The sequence below is a fragment of the Dermacentor andersoni genome, chromosome 1 (genome assembly GCF_023375885.2).
Source record: "Dermacentor andersoni chromosome 1, qqDerAnde1_hic_scaffold, whole genome shotgun sequence".
NCBI lineage: Eukaryota > Metazoa > Arthropoda > Arachnida > Ixodida > Ixodidae > Dermacentor > Dermacentor andersoni.
The window spans coordinates 187,095,760-187,117,717 of record NC_092814.1 but is presented as its reverse complement, the minus strand read 5'-3'; the positions used below and the strand labels follow the sequence as shown (position 1 = coordinate 187,117,717).

The following is a 21,958-nucleotide window of genomic DNA, read 5'->3' as shown; positions in this document are numbered from 1 at the left end:
GGTCCAGCCACTTGTTGGCGCAGCGCTTAACCAGCCAAACAAAGCGCTAATATTACTCTAACCATGAGTGAAACATTTTAAACAATTATAGAAACAACGTGTTGATGATTACACTCCTGCGAAAAATACACACCAGCAGCAAAGAATACACTTCGTTACTGCTACTGTGTATGGTTGAGCTCTGTGCCACCAGGTGACTGCACCGTGCAGACCATTCAGATTTGCGCCTCTGCTCATCTCATGGCTCATCCCGCTACGGCACAGTCAAGCGGCCAGACCCTGGCCCCTTGCGCTTGCGTTTGCCCTAATACCGGGCTCGCGAAACGCTATTGCGTTAGTATTCTTCCAGTGTAAAGTGACCACTACAAACGCACAAATCCTGGCGCCGATCGGATAGCGTCAGCCCGATGCGCAGCAGCCAGTTCGCTCCTATGCTGCCTTGCAGAGGGACACGATGTCGCAGCTTGACATATTGCCAGTCGCTACGTTTGCAGTCTGCAAGGCAACAAAGTCGAATCATAGTGCTCGCGAAAAGACTGAGACCGACTCTGACCGCGGAGCTCTCGTCAAAATGGAGTATGTTGTAACACAAGCAGACGACACTTGCTGTGTGCCGGAAGTGCTTAAGTGTACTGAAAAGTTGTTCTTGTGCATTCTCTTAATGTTACTTTCTTTATACAGAAACAAATGAACTAACATTCCAACTATTACGAAGATCATTTGTTTACCATAAAGTTGGAAAAATTATCGATCACGCGCCCTGGTCAGCCAATCGGATAGCTCGCCCCACTGACGTCATATGGGTGATATTTGTCATGTGGGTAGGGGCGGCTTAAAATTCCGCCGAGCAGTGTGCTGCAATCGGCAGCGATGTGCAATTTAAAAACCTTATAATAAATTACACGCTTTATGCGGAGCACTTTGATGTGTCAATAAATGATCAGAAGCACCTACTCTAACGACTCAGTACTTTTGTAGAAAATCGTCAAAATCGTTTCAGGGTCCCTTTAAGGACCCCTGTCGGGGTATTACATAAGGGGGGGTGGGTTACAGAAGATAACGATAGGAACAAAGATATGGTTACAATTTCTTACAAGACTCAGCCTGTGAATTCGCTTTAAAACAAACAAACAACAACAACAAAAGCGCCGAGGCGCCGAGTCGTGATCTATCCCGGAAGCGCCGGGAGACGGTGAAAACTCCGAATGGTTATTGTCCAGGGCGCATCGGCTTGTTTTCTTCGCAGGTGCTTTGTCACTTTCGCACCTTTTCCTTTTGTTTCTGGGCTTCGGTGTTGTCTTCGTCAGGTACTGTGGTAAATTCGGAAGAATCGTGGGAACAGCGTTTTCTGATAGCAGTGGCTTTTCACAAAGAATGCGTATTTCTCTGCCGTCTATAAGGTGCACGAAGTCCCTAATTATGAATCGCGGTTTGAAGTGCAACTCTCAAACCGCGCAAGATTCATGCAGTGTCTTATCTACACGGTGGAGGTTCCTCTCCCATTCCTTTTGCCGTTCTTCATCACATGGAACGCTGAAAAAAGACGCCTTTGGTACATCTTTCACGCGACTGTAGCCAGTTCTGCACCCAGGTGCAAAGTAGTAATTTTGACGGAGGCTTGCCATTCTCACTCACTCGCAGTGCACATTGAGTGAAGCGTCAAGCACAGAACAAGCACAGAGGACACTGCTGAAAAAGCCGCCGGGACTTGCTGTCGACAGCACGTTGATTCAACAGAACACACTTCACACGAAGCGAGGGGAAATTTTCAGGAGAAACAGGCAGCAGTGCCTCTGGTGGGCGCCAGAGCAGTCGACGCTGAGTGTGCCACGGCGACGTGGCGCAAAGATGCATGCGGCAGTGAACACACTGCCCCTATTCTAGTACACTGTAAGCGGAACTATGGTGGCTAGTGGAAGGGAAAGCGTGCGACGATAAGCTGGTTCTTTATTTTACGATGCCAACTTTGACGCTCGTTGCAATGGACAACCCTGACAACGACACATTGGCTCGCGATGCTGGGCTCGACTTCAGCGATTTAAGCACTGATGAACGTGACCTGCTGCTGAGGGCTCGCGCTGCCAGCGTCGTTGCGTATTACTACGACGGCAAATGTATGTCATGGCTGTACATATTTGCACATTTGTAGCTTTTCCTTCGTGAAAACCTAATACAGTTGAACCCGACTATATCAAACCCGTTTACATCAAATTATTCCATATATCGAACAATTTCTGGACACAGTATAGTTACAATGAGTATATATAGCAAAAATTACGCTTACATCGAACAAAAGTAGTAGCGACTCCCGATATATCGAACGTCAAGCGGCGGAAAGTGCCCCCGGAAGTTGGCTTTTCCTCGCAGTGTCGGGAAAACCCGGCGGCGCGGCTCCATCCAACCGCTCTCCCTACGTGACCGCGCTACCTCGGAGCCGCCCATACCCCTCTACAAAAAATGATCCTGGCCCGCCCGCCTGCAGCGCTTGCTCAGACAGCCAATCAGAGGCTCTTGTGCCCTCGTCGTGCAAGATGGAGTTGTCTCGCTGCTTATCTCATTCATTGTGTGCGCCTTCTCCCGCAGTGTTGCCGTGATGAAGCGGCAGAATTCGCCTTTCGTCGTGAAGCTCGAAATCATAAATCGGGTCGAATGCGGTGACAAGTCGGATGTCCCCGCAACGTACAAGATTCCGAGGTGCATTCTCGGCACGATCTTGAAGGGGGAAACTAGCCTAACTAGTGACCCGGTGCCCGTAGTTACGCCCGTGGCGCCCGACGCGTACGCACGGCCGTGTACGAGTGGTTCATCCGAAATAGCTTCAGCCTTACCGACTTCCGCGTGCTCGGTGATGACTGTAAATTCTGATTAATGCGACGAAGCCGTAGCCGTTGTTGCCGAAGTTTGGAGCGAGCTGTCAGAATTTCCGGAAGCTGTTGACGAATCAACGGTGGACGAGTTTGTGAGCGCAAATGATGGTGTCGCGACAACGGGAGAGCCCGGAAACGAAGACTACATTGCCGACATCGTGCCGAGCACAAGTGAAAATGGGCACAACGAGGAAAGCAACGACCGTCTTTGGCCCACATTCTCCGAAGTGATTGGTGCGCTCGCACTAGTCCGGTGCTTCTGCGCAAATGCGGAATGTTGCGGCCTCACCTGCTCCGACTCCTTAAACAAAGTGGAAAAGTGCGTGCCTCGCACGCAGCGAAATTGCCCAAGCAGAAGAAAATGCAGGACTATTTCATGCGAAACTAAGCTAATTTCATCAATTAAGTGATCTTATAAATGGTATGTGCTTTTATGACATCCAGTTATTTAGCAGGCTTATATCGAATTATGCTCTATATCGAACTGAAAGGCGTTTTTTGGCGAGTTCGATATAGCCGGGTTCGACTGTACCGCACTCACCGCTTCGACCTGCAGTTGTTCTTGCGCTTCGGAGAATGCAGGCAAGACCGATGGAACAGCGCTACGGGAAAGCATTGCTTTGAAAGGCACTCCACACGACTTCAGTAAGTCGGCGTTGAACTCTTAATCCTCTAGACGAAAGTGCAGCGAGCACACGATACGATTTTTCGGCTCTTTGCCAACACGCTGTGGCAGAGGTACGGCATTTAGCCACTTCGAACGGAGAGGTTCACTCGTTGGCACACAGTGATAAGTAACGTTGGATTCGCCGCTGCAACTGCCCTTGGCCGAGTTCCACGACCGTTCGCGCATCCCACGACATCACATGGACGTGGCATTCTCGCTGCTTGTTCCAAATGCAAGTTTCGCGAGCCAGCAGAACCAGCGCAGCACGACGCGATAACGAAACAACTGACACTCCAAAGCGCGCGCGGCACAGAGTTGAGCGCGCAAAGTCGAGCGAAAACGAAACCTTTCGACCACCCATACTACTGAAGGGTAACGTCAAAATGTTATTTTTTCTTAGAATCAAATAGAAGTAGACAAGTAGCATTTTCTTGCATCTTATAACCTAATGAAATGATCTTTTTAATACGAGTAGGTCAGTACTAGTGACAAATTATGATGAGGAGTGCCTTCGTCATCGAGCTAGTACCGGAATGTCGCTGGGAGGTCTCAAATCGTGTCATGCATTTACCTCAATTTCTCGGTTACTAAAGCTCTGTTCGCGAATATATTGACGCCTTAGAGCATTGCTTTATCATTTTAACTTGACTTCATAGTAACCTTTAGTGTCCCTTTAAGAATGTTTGGTGCGTGCAGACCGCTTGGTTTGTCTTGAAGAGTCGTTCGCATAGCATTTGACAGAAGGTAAGCGCGATCATTATTAGCTAGACTTGGCACATAACATATCGCCGTGGCAAGTTCGGGATGCGATCATTACAGCGGAAATAAAAAAAAATCGAATTTTGACAACAAAATTCAGGGGTGCGATGATTATGCGAGTAAATACGGTATAATACTCGAACCTTGTTATAACAAAGTTGGAAGTGGCAGTGGAAGATATATCCATAATTATCCATAATTATGCTATATCCATAATTGTCATATACTTCAATATGTGTCCAATGAGGTGCGCAATTGTAAACATGGAAATAGGAAGATGGCATTGCGGCCCGCAAAACTACTACACAGCCATGCACGCGATGAAATTTGTATTTGTATTTGTATTTGACATGGGGACGCACAAGTTTTCAACAGCCGCGGCGAATGAGAGCCAAACCCTGCATAAAGCCATGTATTTGATGTGCAACAGTCGGGTATTTTTTTTGTTTCAGAGATAACTCTAGTTCGTTAGATCTACTGGGTGGGACATTATCACTTCGTTAAATTGAGGTTTTAAATGCATGGGTCTCTACGGGGATTTCAAGGAGAATTTCATTTACTTTGTTATAACAAAGTTTGAGTGTGTATATATTTGGACTTCTACCACCTTTCCTGGTGGATAATTTTAAACATCAAGTTCACCACTTTCTCTTTGTTTTTGTGAGTGTCTGCTTCACTAATTTTGTTCGTCCTTAAACAGGCTGTTGACTGCGAATCCTGCTCTTCAATACTTTTGTTGCATCCACTGCAGGGAGTAACAAAAGTTTTCAAAAAGCAGTCTAAAGTAAGAATACGAACCATACACTGCTTTGTCTATGGGGGAATCAAGAGAGTGAAGTTGATGTCTGAGCACAAATAGAGTGGAACTCTTTTTTTAAAGAGGTCCAACAAATGCATACAGAAAAAAATGACAAGGTAGATAAACTCAGTGTTAAGCATCGGTATACTTGGCAAAGTTAATCTACCACAATGTCGGCAGCGTAAAGACTGAAAGGACTTGGGCTACGGCTCCCCCCGACACCTTCACATACCCTACCTTTTTGATTGTCCAGCCTTTTTTTTACCATTTACAACTACAACTATTCCTCCCCACTTCTAGCTTTCATCACAGCGACAGGCAAAATGGATGCAAATAAGAAAATAAAGTAGATTGCTTGGACGGCAGGCAGATGTGCGACCCTCACCTTTCGAGGCTTCTTGCATTGAGCCCATGTAGGCTTTCAGCTGCTCCCATTATCATCTTAGCTGTCTGGTAAATTTTCTTTCACTGACCCTTTCTGGTTAAAAACAAAATTTGTGAACAAGAGCATTCCTGGTACATTCTTTATTTATCCGAGAAGTTGCACATATTTCTTTAAAGCTTGGCACTAATTACATACTGTATTATTCCACATATGTGACCCCCCCCCCCCCAAGTTACAACAGCCTCAGAAAGAAAAAGGAATTGTTCGGATAAGCCGCGAAAATAACTGCTTACAACACTCAAATTTTTGAAAAATTGCATACTGTATTTTTCCACATATGTGACCTGCACCCCAAGTTACAACAGCCCCAGAAATAAAAAGGAATTGTTCAGATAAGCTGCGAAAACAACTGCCTACAACACTCAAATCTTCGCAAAAACAGTCTCCATTCACAGATGCATGACTCGTCCCTATTGTACCTTCAGCCAACAACTGTGTCCGCCCCCCCCCCCCCCCCCCCCCTCTTCAGTGATGCTGCTGCACTATGCTGGCTGTTGAGCGCAGCTTATCGTGATAGAGTTTTCCAGGGGCAAAATTCCAAAGCCAGAGGCAAAATTCACATATAACCCGCACCCCAACTTGTTTAAATTTTTGGTGCCGGTTATGCACATAAGAATATGGTAGGTTCCCTGTATGAACAATTCCAGTAAATCCATCCTTGTTATCTTACGTGCATTTATGAACGTGAAGAAAAGAGTGTTACAAAGACGCAGACTAAAAGAAGAACACGTACGACAGACAGCCGCTGTCCGTCGTACTTGTTCTTCTTTTAGTTCGCGTCATTGTAGCGCTCTTTTCTTGAAGTATATTAAACCAACTCGACCACATCAAGATTCTGTTGCATTTATGATATGGCTCATGGATTGTGCTTGCACTGTGTGGTTTCTCACAATCCAACTTTCTTGAGCATGAATGTAAATCTGCAAAGTTTGATTGTGGACTATGCTAAATGTATAGGAGCTTTTGCATGCGTAGCAATGGAGCCAATAGATTTCGTCACAAAAATGGTTCAGCAAGCACACAAGCAACTTGCAGCTTAAGCATGCGGCTGTTCGAAAGGTTGTTGAAAAAAGAAAAACAGTTGAATTGCAATATTCATGGATACCTTAGGTGTGGTTCAAAAAATTTTACACAGCACAAGGAAAGATATCCTTGGGCTACCTTGATTGTAACATACACAGTGCATGCAAATGAGAGCTAGCGGAGTTTGATCATATAAATACAGTAATCTCAGTCTGCCACCATGTAACAATAGCTCTACTGCAACAGCCAGCTGACATAACAAAAATCTTTTGTTACTTTCATCTTCTAATGCACAAAGTTGCTCCAACGTAAAACAGCTTGACTGGGATGAAGTGGTTAAGGGGGGAAAGAGGTTTTAAGACAAAGTGTTTTGTTATTTAAATTAGGATGATCAAAACTTCAGTGATTATGTATTTTCATGTGCTCATATCAATTATGAACTCAGTTTTTATGCACACCATGCCATTAATGTTTAAATTAATTGTTCATGCAAACATAATTTGATCACATTTTTAATAATCTGGCTGCACACATCCTGCTGGATGAAATGTTACAGGATTCTACAGATATCGAAGAGTGCAACAAGAGCAATTTTATGGTTCTAGCTTTCTTTTCGCCCGATGGCTGCGGTGCACTCCCCTCTAGCTAGCTTGGCACCATGCCAATGCACTGTCACAGTGCGCAATCTTTGTCTTGGACGTTCGAAAACGTCTTCTTCAGTTTTTTTGCTGAATTTGAGCGGAGTTGCGATCTTCTGAGTGTAATCCAACAGAAAAGGCTGTCTCGAACGACGAACAAGATGGCGACATCAACTCACTGTATAGCTAGATTGTACTAGAATATGGTTGGGTGGGACAAGCGGCTGGGGTGGCGCATGCTTTGCAGAGAGGCACGCGGCAACAAAAACTACTGTCTCAACGCTGCGATGGAAATGGATTGGGCCGCATCAAGGTTGCACTGTTCGAAACTGCTGGCGAAACAGGCTCAATCATACCGGTGACTTGAGGTGGTCGCGCGACCATTTGCGACTGGCGACCAAAAAGCGACTGAAGGTGACCAATGCTCACACCGGCACGCCTGGCTGAGTGTGACATGCAAGACGCATTCTCGGAGATTATCGTTCTTAGCGAGAAATGCACGCAAAATTGCCATGCGGCAAGCCACTCAAGGCACTTAGGTTGTATTCGCAGGCTTCTTTCATGCTTGGAAAAACACCTTTATGTAGCACATATTGAGCAACAGAAAGCTGTATCGGAAGTTTTTCATGTTGCTCTACAATTTTCTCTCATTATAATAAGTGAGAAGTTGATTTATTCATTAAGACTAATTATCTCATTAGGCAAGTGAAAGAAATAGTTCGAGTACCTCCAAGCGACAGCAAACAACATTACCTTGGTTCTGTCCAGCTACGCAGCATTCGCATATTTTTAAAGGGACACTAAAAGCAAATACTAAGTCGACGTGAACTATTCAAATATCATTCCAGAAACCTTGACACACTTGTTTAGTGCCAAGAAGAGACTTAGTTTACAATTGCATCTGAAGGGTCCGAAGACCTTTTTCGAAATTTAAATCTCCCGCCACCCTACTGGGGGAGTGGTGACTTTGCATACGCCATTACTGCCCTTTGCTGCCGCCGGTGAGTAAATCGGCGCATTACAGACAGCGGCACCGAGCCAAGACAGAGCGGCGCATTCGCCACTGCAGCTGCTGTTTGGTCAAGTGGCGTAGACCATTCGGGCATACCGCGACGTCACATGGAAGTTGAATGCTCTGCTACTTGCAGTTTGCACGAGTTTCGTGAGCCAGCAAAACTAGTGCAGCACTACGCGGTCAGGAAAGTACTGAAATGTGAAAGTGTGGGCGGTGCATAGTCGAGTGAAAACGAAACCTTTTAGACCGCCCGCGGCATTGTCAACGGTAATTTCAATGAGTTCTTTTTTCTGAGCATGATATAGAACTGGACAAGTAGCATTTTATTTAATCTTATAATACAATTCGCGGATGCTTTTAGCAACGACTATTTGAGCACTAGTGACAGAATTTTAACTGAGGAGTGTTTTCGTCACCCGCCGTGGTTGCTCAGTGGCTATGGTGTTGGGCTGCTGAGCACGAGGTCGCGGGATCGAATCCCGGCCACGGCGGCCGCATTTCGGTGGGGGCGAAATGCGAAAATACCCGTGTACTTAGATTTAGGTGCACGTTAAAGAACCCCAGGTGGTCGAAATTTCCGGAGTCCTCCACTACGGCGTGTCTCATAATCAGAAAGTGGTTTTGGCATGTAAAACCCCATAATTTTTTTTTTAAGTGTTTTCGTCATCGGGAAAGTGCTTGAATGTCCAGGGGTAGTCTCTAATCATGTCCTGCACTTACCTCGATTTCTCGATTATTAAAGCTCTGTTCGCTATAATATTGACGCCTTAGAGATTCTCGAGCACTACTTTAGCTTGACTTTGTATTTGCCTTTAGCGTCCCTTTAAACTCTGGCTAAAGTTAGCTGGGACACCCTCTATATGACCGTAAGCCATGTGAAATTTTTTATAGAGTCCAAGCTTAACAAAAGAAAAAAACACGACACGGTAACTTGATTAGTGGCTGCATAATGGATATAGCGTTGTGCTGCTAAACTCAAGCTCACGGGTTCAACCCGGCTCACTAAATTTGATGGGAACGAAATGAGAAAACACTCATGTACTTCTATTTATTTGCACGTACAAGAACCCCACATGGTGAGAACTGAACAGGGTGCCTGGTAATCATATCGCCAGACGTGAAGTGCCAGAATTTGTTCAGTTTTTAAGGGGGGGGGGGGGGGTAGCTGCATTCCTCAGTTTTTTTGTAGGGGTGTAAACGAAAGAAATATTCTCGAGTATGATTTCTGAGAAAAACATATTATGCTTATCTTATATTTCATACCTAAATGTAATGTTGTTCCCAACTGTACGTCCGCTCAACTAAGCAGCTTCTGTATTATAAACGGCTCCTTTCATTTAACCGGTGCACTATCATAAGGACAATCAAGCAATTCAAGAAACGGCATGCCTCACGTACACATAGAGATATTTGTAGATCTGCTGTGTTTGTTGAAGATAAGTGTGGCACCACATAGGGCACCCAGTTTTAATGTGTTGCAGACATGGCGAGACTGTAAAAAAAAAAAAAAAGTTTTCTTTGCCTGAATCAAGTTAGCAGATTTACAGGCTGCCCAAAAACGGGGCATTTATATTGAATGGCAGCTAGGAACTTGTTCAGCAGAACCGATTAGCACCCATGCGTTAATTCTCTTGGGAATTGGTGTGCATTTGCGCAACAGCCACAACTCTCCAGCAGCACAATCCTTCACAATGAGAGACCTCACTTGCATCGGCCCCTCACCTTCGAGACTTCAAAAGTGCTGTCATGCATTACATTCGAATGGAAACAGCTATTTGATAAATTTTAATAGTGAATTCTGAAGTCGAATACAATCTGAATAGCAAAGCAGAGCGTGAGTGTGGGCCGGTTGATGATTCATGATTTGGGGAAGTTACCGTAAGCAAAGCGGATGAAAGTGGATGAAAAAACAATGTGCGCGTAATGCAAAGACGTGGGATCGTTCCCCACCTGCGGCAAGTTGTTTTTGCATCCACTTTCATTGCTAATAATTTATAATTTATCTAATTCAATTAGTAAGTACAAGTAATTTCCCCTATGTTGTCCTTGGTGTCATTGTTGGCTTCTCATGATATGATTAATAAAAATTGGGCTCCTCGGTTAACCCCCTTTCTCGTTCTTAGAAGCTCTAATGTCATTCCTATGTTAGTTTTCTACTTCAAAACAATAAAAAGTGTGCAGATTAAATTCAGGGGTGTTTTAGAAGTGGCCAAGTACTGCCAAACAAAGCAGCAATTATTTTTTCCCCTCTTTTTTGAATCCGACTTGCTGGATAATTTTATGAATTTTGACGATCATGTCAAGATCAAATTAATGGAAGTTGACTGCTGTAATAATAAAATGCATCCTCATAGAAGCAGAAAGTGCAACCATAATTGGCAAATCTCTGTGAGCCTGACTTTTCTTTTTATGAAATGGCTTGCTGTTCTTATACAAGCAACTCTTGAAGTTTCGTGTTTAAAGTTTGAGAATGCACATAAGTCTCTGACATTATTTATCTTTAATGTATCTACCCTACTGTGGCCCTCACCTGCAAATTTGCTTAGGGAAAGTGAAATGGAGTCGCCACAGGAGCCATGTTGGGCCATGTTGATGCCAGAAAAGAACCGCAAGCCGTGGCTTCGCATGCCACGACCAGCTGCCTTCTTTATTTTCCTCTCATGTGAGCGCGCACTTGTCCGAGTTCTAGGTGTTGCCCAAGGAAAGTTGCTACAGTATCTTTTTACCTTCATAACATTCTGCCATCCGAAGTTTTTCTAATGCCAATGAGTTTTTATCACATCCCCTTGTGCCACGCCGCATCTGTAAATGCGGCTGCCAATTTACATCTTAGTATGACAAGCGCCAAATAAATTATTCACATTGACAGCATGTTTCTGACACAATAAGACAGTTCAGATACACATTCTTCAATATCAGTGATCAAACTATGTTGCAAGAAAGCATGGGAGACAGAGGTCTTGATGGTTTATGATAACACCAGTAGATTCATTTGATGTGCTTTCTCCTTTTATTGTTTGTGCCTGTGATGCATTATGTTAGGTGTTAGCTGTTTTCCAGGCACACTGCGTGCAAAGCAGCTTTTTCTGATAATTTTATTCTGGTAGCACACATTCTCTGCATTACTGGATACAGTAAAAATCATTGGGTAAAACAAAATTTTTTCAGTCAGTTCGACTGATAATTGTTTTCAGCAATGCTGATGCTACAAGGAATGCACTAAAATTACTTTTCAACAGACACATCTGATGTTTGTAAAGAATGTGGAAGTGTTTTCGAGATTTCTTCAACCATGTGTATACATGGTTTCATGATCATAGTTAATGGTTGGCCATTTTGCCTGCACAGCCTGCCGAGAGTACTGTCCTTTATATCGTAGATTTGGACCGTAGATAGATTTGGACCAAAGATGTCGGAATTTTGTATTGTCACTTGTGATAGTATCCAGCTGCTTGGTGTCAGTAAGTACTTTTGGTTGTTTTTAGTGCAATTTGAATTTACATTAGCATTTCCTCTTCTTTTGAATCACATTAAGTAAAAAATTAGTTTTTAGTATATCTTGCAAAGGAAAATTCGAATATACTTTCTCTGCAACACAGGTTAGCTTAAGATGTAATACCTCTTCTTTTGTTGTGCCTGCCTAAATCATCCAACAGAAGTTACGTGGAAAGGTGAAACATAGTCAGACAATATGCAGAACAGGCAGGCATGCCTGAATGGGCATTTTCATTGCATTGACAAACCTTGCTGCTTGGTCATTGCCCTGCATCTGAAATTTTGCTTTTTGTTTGTTTGTTTTTTCTCCCCCAGAAACAGTACATTACAGTGGAATCTCCTAAGGCAGAAGATGCTGTGAATTCAGAGAACAATGACTTGAACAGCATAGTTGATGACTCAGCTGAGAACACGCACATACCAGTCACGACTGAAGAAGATAAGCATGTGTGTTCTCCAAAAGACACTCTCTCTAAGCCATCGTCACCAAGTGATCTTCCTGTGAAAGAGCAGGGCACCGACCCATCTGCAGCCGTTACCAGCGCAGAGGCCAGTAGTGAAGATAACCAAGAAAGGGAAGATGCCGTGGAGCAGCCCTCTGAAAATGACGCATCTGGAGAGAGCGACATAGTTAGTTGCAGTGGGAAGCCAGAGGAAACGGCATGCAACGAGGAAGCTGCAGTCGCTGAAGAAGCTAAGCATGATAATAGCAGTGCAGCAGCTGTTGAAAAGGCCTCTCCAGAAGCTCAGATTGCTGGAAGTCCTGTACAGCTCATATGTGAAGAACAAGAAGAGCCAACTGTAGCGGAAAAATCCCAAGACAGTCCTGATGTAGCAGTTGCGTCGCTGCCAGAGGTGCAGCCAGAAGAGCAAAACGATAGGGAATTGCAAACACCCAAGGAGCAGCAAGAGGCTGTCATTGAAACCTGCCGCTTTGAACAGAGCCCAAAAGAAAGTGGCAGTCATCAAGATGTGCCAAGTGTGCCAGAGTGTGTTGAGAACGATCTCGTAGACTCTTTGGAGCCTCGGCCTCCAGTAACATTGCTCCCAAGTGATGCAATAGCAAATAATGCTTCTGTAGTAAGCACAAGCAGCCAAGAAAGTCAAGACATTGTGGTTGACAACCCATCACCACAAGTGCAAATGCCTCCAACACCGATCACTCCCCAGACTCCTGGATCTAATCCACCATCTCAACAGGCCTGCCTTTCAAATCAGTCAAGCTGTGGTGTGGACGAAGGTACTCATGCAGGCAGTTACGACTCCATGCTGGGCCACAGCCCAGCCAGCATGATGGGCTGTTCCCCTCATGACCTCTCCATGGACGCCAGCAGCCTCAAGGCCACCCCACCCGTGGAGCCCCATCGCTACCAGGAGCCGCGGGAGGTGACAAGGGGCCCCCGAGGGGACCCCATGGAAACGGCGCGCATGGAGATGATGCGGCCAGGCCGGCTAGCGGCCCCATCTAAACCAGATCTGAGTTGTCTTGGGGTATACACTCCAGATTCCTCTAGTAGCAGTGTTATGTCTAGTGGTGGTTACACTCCAATGGATATGGAACAATTGCGAGAAGCTGGCCAGCTTCGTGAAGTGAACCAGCTGCGTGATATGAATGCACTGAGAGAACCTAATCAGCTGAGGGAAGTCAGCCAGCTGAGAGATGTCAACCATCTGCGAGATGCAAACCAATTAAGAGACATCAACCAGCTGCGAGATGTTAGCCAGTTACGCGATGTGAACCACTTGCATGACATTAATCAGTTGCGTGATATTAATCAGCTGCGCGAAATGAACCAGATGCGCGAGGTCAACCAGATGCGCGAGGTCAACCAGATGCGCGAGGTGAGCCAGATGCGCGAAGTGAACCAGATGCGCGAGATGAGCCAGATGCGTGAAGTGAACCAGATGCGCGAAGTGAACCAAATGCGCGAGGCAAACCAGATGCGAGAAGTGAGCCAAATGCGCGAAGTGAACCAGATCAATCCGATCCGCGATGTGAACCAAATGCGCGAAGTCAGCCAAATGCGTGAAGTTGCCCAGATGCGCGAGGTCAACCAGCTGCGTGACATTAACCAGCTACGCGAAGTCAATCAGCTGCGTGAAGTCAACCAGTTGCGTGAAGCCAGCCAGCTGCGCGAGATAAGCCAGTTGCGTGAGGCAAACAGGCACGAAGTGAACCAGCTTCGCGACATGAACCAGCTGCGCGACATGAATCCCTTGCGTGAAGCCAGTCCACTGTGTGATGTCAGTCAGTTGCGGGAGATGGGCCAGCGGCGCCTGGATTCTCCTGCCTCATCCCTGGCGGCTGGGGAACCTCAGGGGCCTCTCGAGCATTTGGGCAGCCCTTTCCCCGACTGCACTCACACAAGGCCCCCGCAGGCGCACCACCGGCAGCAGCCGCAGCCTCATCGGCAGACACCGCAGCAGAGCTACTGCCGGCCGGTGACAAGTGCGCCCCTTTCGCAGGGGGCCTTTGTGGCGGCTCAGGCAGCCGTGGCACAGGCCCAGGCACAGGCCTCAGCTGGGGTGCCAGGCATGATGCAGGGCATGGTGCTTATGCCACCGGCCTCCAACTACATGAGCATCTCTGGACCGGGGGGTGGCGCCCCCTCTTATGTGATGGGTGTGCCCGTGGGCGGCATGATGGCTGCTTCGGGTCCCCCACAGCGAGGTTTCTCACATGGCTATGCCTACGGGACGGCCTCCAACGCCTCATGCAGCCTCGCCAAGCTGCAGCAGCTGACCAACGGCATAATGGACATAGCGCCGGGCTCTCCGGGGCAGAGTGCAGCCGCCGCCGCCGCAGCTGCCGCAGCCTGCGCCATGACTCCCCCTGCTGCGCCGGCCGCATCACGGGCCCTATCTCACGGCCAACCCTATGGGTCCCCTCCAGCGGCCCCACCAGCCGGCTCAACCAAGTACGCGCCACGTTACCAGCGCGCACCCCTGCTCTCAGGCTACCAGGGAGCGCTCAACGGCTACCGGCAGGGGACGCCTGCGGGGCCCTACTTGCAGCAGCCAGCCCCCATGCAGATGGTGCAGCCTCAGTACCAGGAGCCCTCCCAGAACCCCATGTACACCTATAGCTACCTGAGTGGCAGCTTGCCTCCCCAGACTCTCAACTCCATGATGCGCCGCTGAAGCCCTGTATATATACACCTGTGATTTCTCTTGTCTGCTGGCCCCTTCAGTGTGCATGTTGGCATAGATATGTACATATGTAGATGTTTGCTTTAGTGCTGGTTGAGTTGGCAGCTTCGGATGGACCAACCACCTCCTCTGTGTTTTTGATCAATTCCATCGGAGGTGTGTGGCAAGGCTGGCATTAACCTGGCAGTGAACCAGGCATATTGGCCAGTTTATGTGCAGACTTGTATTTTGCGGGTAAACAAGCTGTCCATTTATCAGACAACATTGTTTTAAGACCAGCAGTGGTTACATGATGGGGGCCCTTGACTAAGTATGCATGTTGCTGTCTAAGCTTGCATTGTTTTGCACTGTAGTATGCTTACTGGCTGTTTTCAGCCTTTCCATTTTCTTTGTTGTTTTTTTTTTTTGATCAGCTGCAGTAGCCACATCTAGTGCTGTTTCAATTTTTACTGCTTTGTTACTTAAGGCATGACATTTTAGTTTTTTCTATGTTAGTCTTGTCCAAAAAGTGTCAATCCCTTCTTGGAACGGTGCTTGGAGAATTGTGCATTTTCTTGTCAATAAAGGTCATAACACTGTCACACATGCAGTTGAGCATAAGTCACTTGTTGATTTATCAATACTCTGGTGGGTGATGTCTACCTCTGGCTGGAAACACAGTGTCTCGGCAAAATCATGCATTTCAGTGTTATACCGGGCACATAATTAGCCAGTCATTTTCTACTTCGCTTTAGTTATAAATTGGGTTGCCTGAATTTGACTTCTCCCTGTTTAATTTTCGTAAAAGCAATGGTACTTCTTCACTTGCTAAAAGTACACCACAAGTGCCTTGTTGATTTTTGACAAGCCTGGATACGGACAAGTGTGTTCAATAAGTTCAATTTCAAAAGATCGTAAAGTATTTGCTTGCAATAGGTGAGACATTCTCTGTCATCTATACTGCACTAATCTGCATGATGTTTGTGAAATGTGCAACGCTGAAAACTTGCATATTCAGACAGCCTTGTGGTGTTGGATTTAAGCGATTTAAGAAAACTGTAGAGAACTAACCAGGAAGCATAGTTGTGCAGGAACCATGTTTGTATTCTTACACTGGTAACTTAGCACACTAAGTCGAGCACATAATCATTTGTTTTACGGACCCCTTGAGCATGATATTTGTATATAAGAGTGTGCTAGCCGTAGGGAACAGTCAGCCAAATTGTGACGTGGCAGATGGTTGGTCCACCTAAGGAATGCATGAAAAATCGGTTCTTTGCTAGTGTATTTTTGTAGATTCAAAGTGTTAATTGCTCCTCTGTGACTATTTATTTCGCAGCTGTCGTGACGCTCATAGTTGGCTTGCAGTGATCATGTAACCATTTTGGTTGCGTTACCTTTTAAATATAATTTAATATTTTTATCTTGCCCCCTTTACTGCACTGTGACTGTTATGATGTGAAGTGTACTGGAAATATTATGGATGAGAGCATAGAATGTGTCGTTGTTGAAACAGGTCTAATGGAGTGGCTGTCATCTCTCTTTGTTTTCAGTGCAGATTTGTTGCTCTGTGTCATTTGCACTTCATCTGTTCTAGGCAGGTTCTCCCCTTCACTCAGACTCTCAAATTGAATATTGTTGAGTCGCCTGTTTCTTATACCCGGGTTTTGCTGTAATAGCACAGCTACTACAGTTCAAATTAATAAAAGCAAATGAGGAAAGCATTTTTGTTTGAAGCCACTATTGAACATGAGTGCTTTTTGAAAACTGTGTGCACAAATTACACTTGGAGACGGGTTGCCCTGCTCACGCATAGGCGGGGCGGATATTAGCTGCCGCAACTACACCATGGCCGCCGCGACGCGTTCTCGCGTGCGCCACAGACTCGGCGTGTGGTTCCAGCTGACAGCGTTTCAAGTGCTGTGCCCAGATAGCGTAAAGCGCGTCTCAGACTGCAACGATTTGCGCAATGATTCGCATTATGTATTATGGCGTTCAATGTGGGTTGCAACACGAGCCGTGCACGCAGCTACGTTCTCGCGAAAAATTCAGCGCCCTCCCACTCTGAAGGAGGATGACCAGCAAAGCTGTGAATGTGGGCCCCGTAATAGCGAACTGCTCCTCCACAGCGGGTCGCCCCGGCATTGCACTACCTTATGTATGGTATTGCACTACCTTACCATATGGGGAGTTCTTAACGCCTGTTTCACCTCCGCCGCGGCTTGGCCTGGCATTCACCATCTTCGGAATCGGCCCACGTAAGCCTATGTCCACGGAGACGAGATCCGCCAGAGCCTAGCCATAAACAGCTTCACTGTGAAAGAGTGGAGGATTTCGCCATTCCAGAATTGCTGGCACCCCCGTGTGATACGCTGTCCGATTTCTTCGCGCAGTAATACCGTGAACGCCGGTATATAGGTCGAACTTTTCTTTCAAAAGATCACAGGAAGAAGTCGACACCCGTCTTGTATACCGGTTATCTTTTACTGGTTTATACCGCTTTTCCTTTTTTAGAATTTTGGGGGGTCGACCTATATTTCGGTTCTTGCAGTTATACAGTGGCCCGCAGAGCAGCCTGTCCTTAGCGCAGCGTTTTTCGTCATACCGCAAGCTGCCCTAGCTTCGTAACTATTGTTTCTTGAAAGCCAAGCTTTCCTCGTCTCCAACTTTTCTATTACTGCTGTTGCTGTCCTGCACATCGTGTCGGAGGGTGGTTGAGAACATGTATAATGTATCATAGGCGCCAACTATGGGGTGGTTCCGCGGCCTGAGCTCCCGCCCAGGGCGGTGCCCAAGCCTCCACCCCCCCCACACACACACACCTAGAATGTCATTACCAGAGTTTTGTCACCGACATCATTTGAGGTTTCTTTTGACTTGCCTCGACCTTTTCACTTAAAATATTACTGTGGCTAATGATTTGGATAGTTGCCGCAAGGAACACACGAGACGAAAAAAGGGACAAAACGAAGCGGTGGGTAATAGCTTACTGCATCATTGTTGGGGCTGAAGTGCACAGTTTTTCATTCATAATTTCGCTTTATTTCTGTAAACCCTGACAATAGGAGGACAAGCGCATTAGAAGTACTAGCAGTGGCTGCCTCATCCCTATTTTTTCCCTTCAACATTGTTTTAAATTTACACTGTAAACATCATGCACATACACAGTATGTTTAAGTATGCCCACCGGACAAAGTTAATTATGCTTTTTGAAAGAGGAGGTAACCAATTAAAAGTTCATCTATAAGGTATGGATTCGTAGCATATGCCTAGAGAATGAATATGTTCTTGTATGTTCACCTCACTATACATTGCTTTGCGTGCTTTTTTGACCCTTAAAAAGAATACTGCAGACTTCAGTGACACCTTTGGCAGAGTCTTATCAACGGCGTGTGAAATGCACATGAATGATATGTGTCCCAGTATTGCACCTCTTTCCAGTGAGCAATGCTAAAGACTCAAGAAAGAAAAAGAACCTTTATAATAATTTACAATATTTGTTAGAGATGGAAACATCGTCACTTGCAAGCACAGGTCATATATATATATATATATATATACATACACAGGGTGTCCCAGTTAACTATCATGCACCTATTTCCTTTTTTAAACGCTGCGAGCCCGGTACTTCGCAGTAATGAACGGCATGCGCGTTATCAGCATGACATAGCATTGCCGAAAGGAAAGTAGCGGACGCGGTATTTCCAAGAAAGGCAACGCAAGCAAGGCAGATTACGGTTAGTGTTGTGTGGCAGATATACACCCCAAAGGGCGTAAACATTTTACTCTTAAAGCGGTTGCACCCTTTGGGGTGTATATTTGTCCGACAACAATAATCTTAATCTGCCTTGCTTGCGTTTCCTTTTCTGTAAACTCTGCGCTTGCTACTTTCCTGTTGAGAATGCTGCGTTGCACTGATAACGCGCATGCCGTTCGTGACTGGGAAGTACCGGGCTCGCAGCGTTAAAGAAAGGAAACGCGGGCAAGACAGATGATTATTGTTGTGGGACGAGATAGGCCCCAAAGGGTGTAAATTTTTCTAAGACAGTAATGTAGACAAAGGTACACCCTTTGTGGTGTATACTTGCCACACGACGATAATCGTCATCTGCCTTGCTTGGTTTCCTTTCTTGAAAACGCCGCGCCTGCTATTTTCCCGTCGAGAATGCTCTGTCATGCTGATAACGCGCATGTCATTCGCGACTTGGAAGTACCGGGCTCGCAGCGTTAAAGAATAGAAATGCGGGCAAGACAGATGACGATTATTGTTGTGTGGCATGATACGACTCAAGGGGTGTAATTTTGCTTAAGAGTGTACACTCTTAGACAGAGGTACAATATATATATATATATGGGGTTCAGAAAGCTGGTCGGGCCTCAGACCCCCCCCCACCTCCTGGAAGAATTTCCGCCTACGACGTATACGTACAGGGTCGCCCACTCTTAGTACGAACACGGCGCAGTGTGGCCGCGCTTTAAAAGACTACACGAAGCCTCACCGGGCCCCACCTTCAAGCCCCTGTGCATCTGCGCTGCTTAGCTTCGATGCGCGGCCGCGCAGTGAGCCGGCGCTCCGCGGTACGTGGGCATAAGGTCCTATTATTGAGGGACTTTACGCAGGCACACTGCGCTGTGTGTGGACGACCCTATTCATGGCAGTGGTGCGGGACAGGTGTCTGAGATCTTTCCACCTCCGTAGGCGTCGCCACAATGAGCTAGTGTCTGGAGTTACCTGCATGAGCATCCCCCCCCCCCCCCCCCCCCGGTGACGCGTAGCAGAAGCCGCAGCACTTGCCTTTGAACTCACAACAGCCCAGAGGGGAGAGAATGGTAGAACGGGGAGACAGAGAATGCGTATAAAGCCAACGCCGTGACGACACAGGTGAATAACAGCCTCTTCGCTTGTGCCAGGTTGCATAAATGGGAGGATCGCAGTAGAAAGAAATGGGCGCCGTCGGAAGGCATGCTTCGTTTGGGGTCTTTTCGATAAAGGAAACGCTACTACTAGACATGGCAACTGTTGCGGACAAATTGTTAAAATTTTAGTTAAAAGCTTCCGGTATTTCTAAGAAACAAACACCGTGAAAGTTTGTCGGTGCGGACAACTGACGCAGCGTGTGAAGACGCAAAGCCGCATTAAAGCACCGCAGCGTGAAAACAGTACGCAAGTGGCCGTCCAGCCAGACAAAGCTTCAGCTAGGGTAGCTGGAGTTCTACTAGCCACCCTACTTCAGCCACGATGCGATGCGCCGTGTAAGGTAATGACTGTGCTAACATTCTCGAGGGCTACGAACAATGGCGCGCAACAACGCCTTGAGAAAACGCGTCTCACTGAGTGTGCTGTGTACTACGTAGACAAATGCTTAGACAAATAGACAAATTGCCGTATGCCGTCAACATCACCGCCAAGTGTCGTCAATGTGAGAAGTGGTTCTGAATGAGAAGGGGGAAAGGTTGGCAATAGAACAGAAAACTTCGCTTGCATCGATACCTACAGTTCGTGGCATAAAGTTGTGCATGGAATCTGTATTTTTTTTATCCGCGATGGACCGTAGCTTCTCAGTGGCTCAGGCTCAATGTATTATCGCTCCGCGGAGAAAGCAGACTACGAAAAGCGTGGGGTATGCACATTGGTTAAATGGCGACACCCTTGCCATTGTTTAAACATGAAATGCTTATAGCTCCCGTTGTCGGCGGCCTTCAAGTGACCTTGAGCCAAAAGACAGAGCCGTTATCCGGGCAAGCTGCTGTTGTCAGACGGGAAGAGGACAACCGTTGGTTCCGCGTCCCAGAGCTTACATGTACTTATCAACCCAGCTTCATTCGGTACATTGACACCGGCAACCCCCGTCTACTTGGGTTGACTGGGTGGGGGCTTTGCTTGGGGCCAGCGGTCCTTCCCGGACAGGGCGGTACTGTGGAGCAGCTCGAACTCTACTGTGCTCAACAAAAAAAAAAACAGCCATGTCGGTCTTGCGGGACTCTAGCCCGGCAGAACCTCGTATTGCCTTAACACAAAAGAAGTCAAGTTAAACAACCCTGGAGACCACCAAGGCCGTCCGCGGGGCAGCATTACAGCACAAGAGTGTGCCACGACCGGTTCTGGCTCTGGGTTCCACTAAAGCGAACAAAAACATGTGGGTCGACTGGCTCATGCGGCGAAGTCGAGCGACTTTAGACGCATGCTTCGTAACTTAATGGAGCGCTTTCCACCTAACTCATCGTAAAAAATTACGGCAGGGCGAGCCCACACTTCGAGAAACTTCTCAGCTAAGTGCCGTTGTCAGCTGGGAAGAGAACTTGACAGCCGGAGGTGCCTCGTCCCAGAGCTTACATGTACTCATCAACCCAGCATCATTCAGTACACTGACACCGGCGCCCCCTTCCCTCTACCCGGATTGATTGGGCAGGGGGCTTTGGTTCGGGCCAACGGTCCTTCCCGGACATGGCGGTGCTGTGGAGCAGCACAAACTGAGCTACTGTGCTCACCACACAAATAGCCATGTCGGTCTTACGAGACCCGAGCCCAACAAACCCTCGGTTTGCCTTAACACAGAAGAGGTCAAGGCATACAACCATGGAGACCACCAAAGCATTCCGCGGGGAAGCGCGACCGCACGAGGGTGCGCCACGAACGGTTCTGGCTCTGGGTTCCACTGAGCCAAACAAAACCCCGTGGATCGACTGGCACACAAGGCCAAGTCGAGCGACCTTAGACGCATGCATCATAACTTAATGGAGAGCTTTCCATTTCACTCGTCAAAAATCACGGCAGGGCGAGCCCACACTTCAAGAAACTTGTCGCCTAAGTGATGCCGCTCCCGGGTGAGATGGAATCAGACCTCCTTCCGTGCTTTCGCAAGCACTTCAGGAAGGCCCAGTACCCACCTCCCGAAAACCGCATCATAACGTGCTAACCAAATTTGGTATGAGAACTCGTCAAGAAGAAGCACGAACTGGTTGATCGCCTGCTTAGGCAAAGGGTGCAAAAAACCAACAGTCTGATATGGAACACCTGGGAGACTAAAAAGACTAGCAATCCATTGAAGAGAGCTGCGGGAAGCAAACACTGCGAAAAGATATGAACCGAATAATCACGACCGCCACAAAAAGGGCATACT

The 21,958-nt window shown here is 46.8% G+C and overlaps 1 protein-coding gene across 4 annotated transcripts in view; it reads left to right on the top strand.

Annotated features, from left to right (window-relative positions):
- LOC126547088 (uncharacterized) overlaps positions 1–16,578 on the top strand; it is a 176,259-nt gene extending 159,681 nt beyond the window's left edge. For all 4 annotated transcript variants that reach the window (XM_050194947.3, XM_055062881.2, XM_055062882.2 and 1 more), the window contains exon 21: positions 12,024–16,578. In XM_050194947.3, coding sequence (XP_050050904.2) covers positions 12,024–14,849 — 2,826 coding nt within the window. In that variant the 3' untranslated portion in view covers positions 14,850–16,578. The remainder of the gene's footprint in view (positions 1–12,023) is intronic.
- The last annotated feature ends 5,380 nt before the right edge of the window (positions 16,579–21,958 follow it).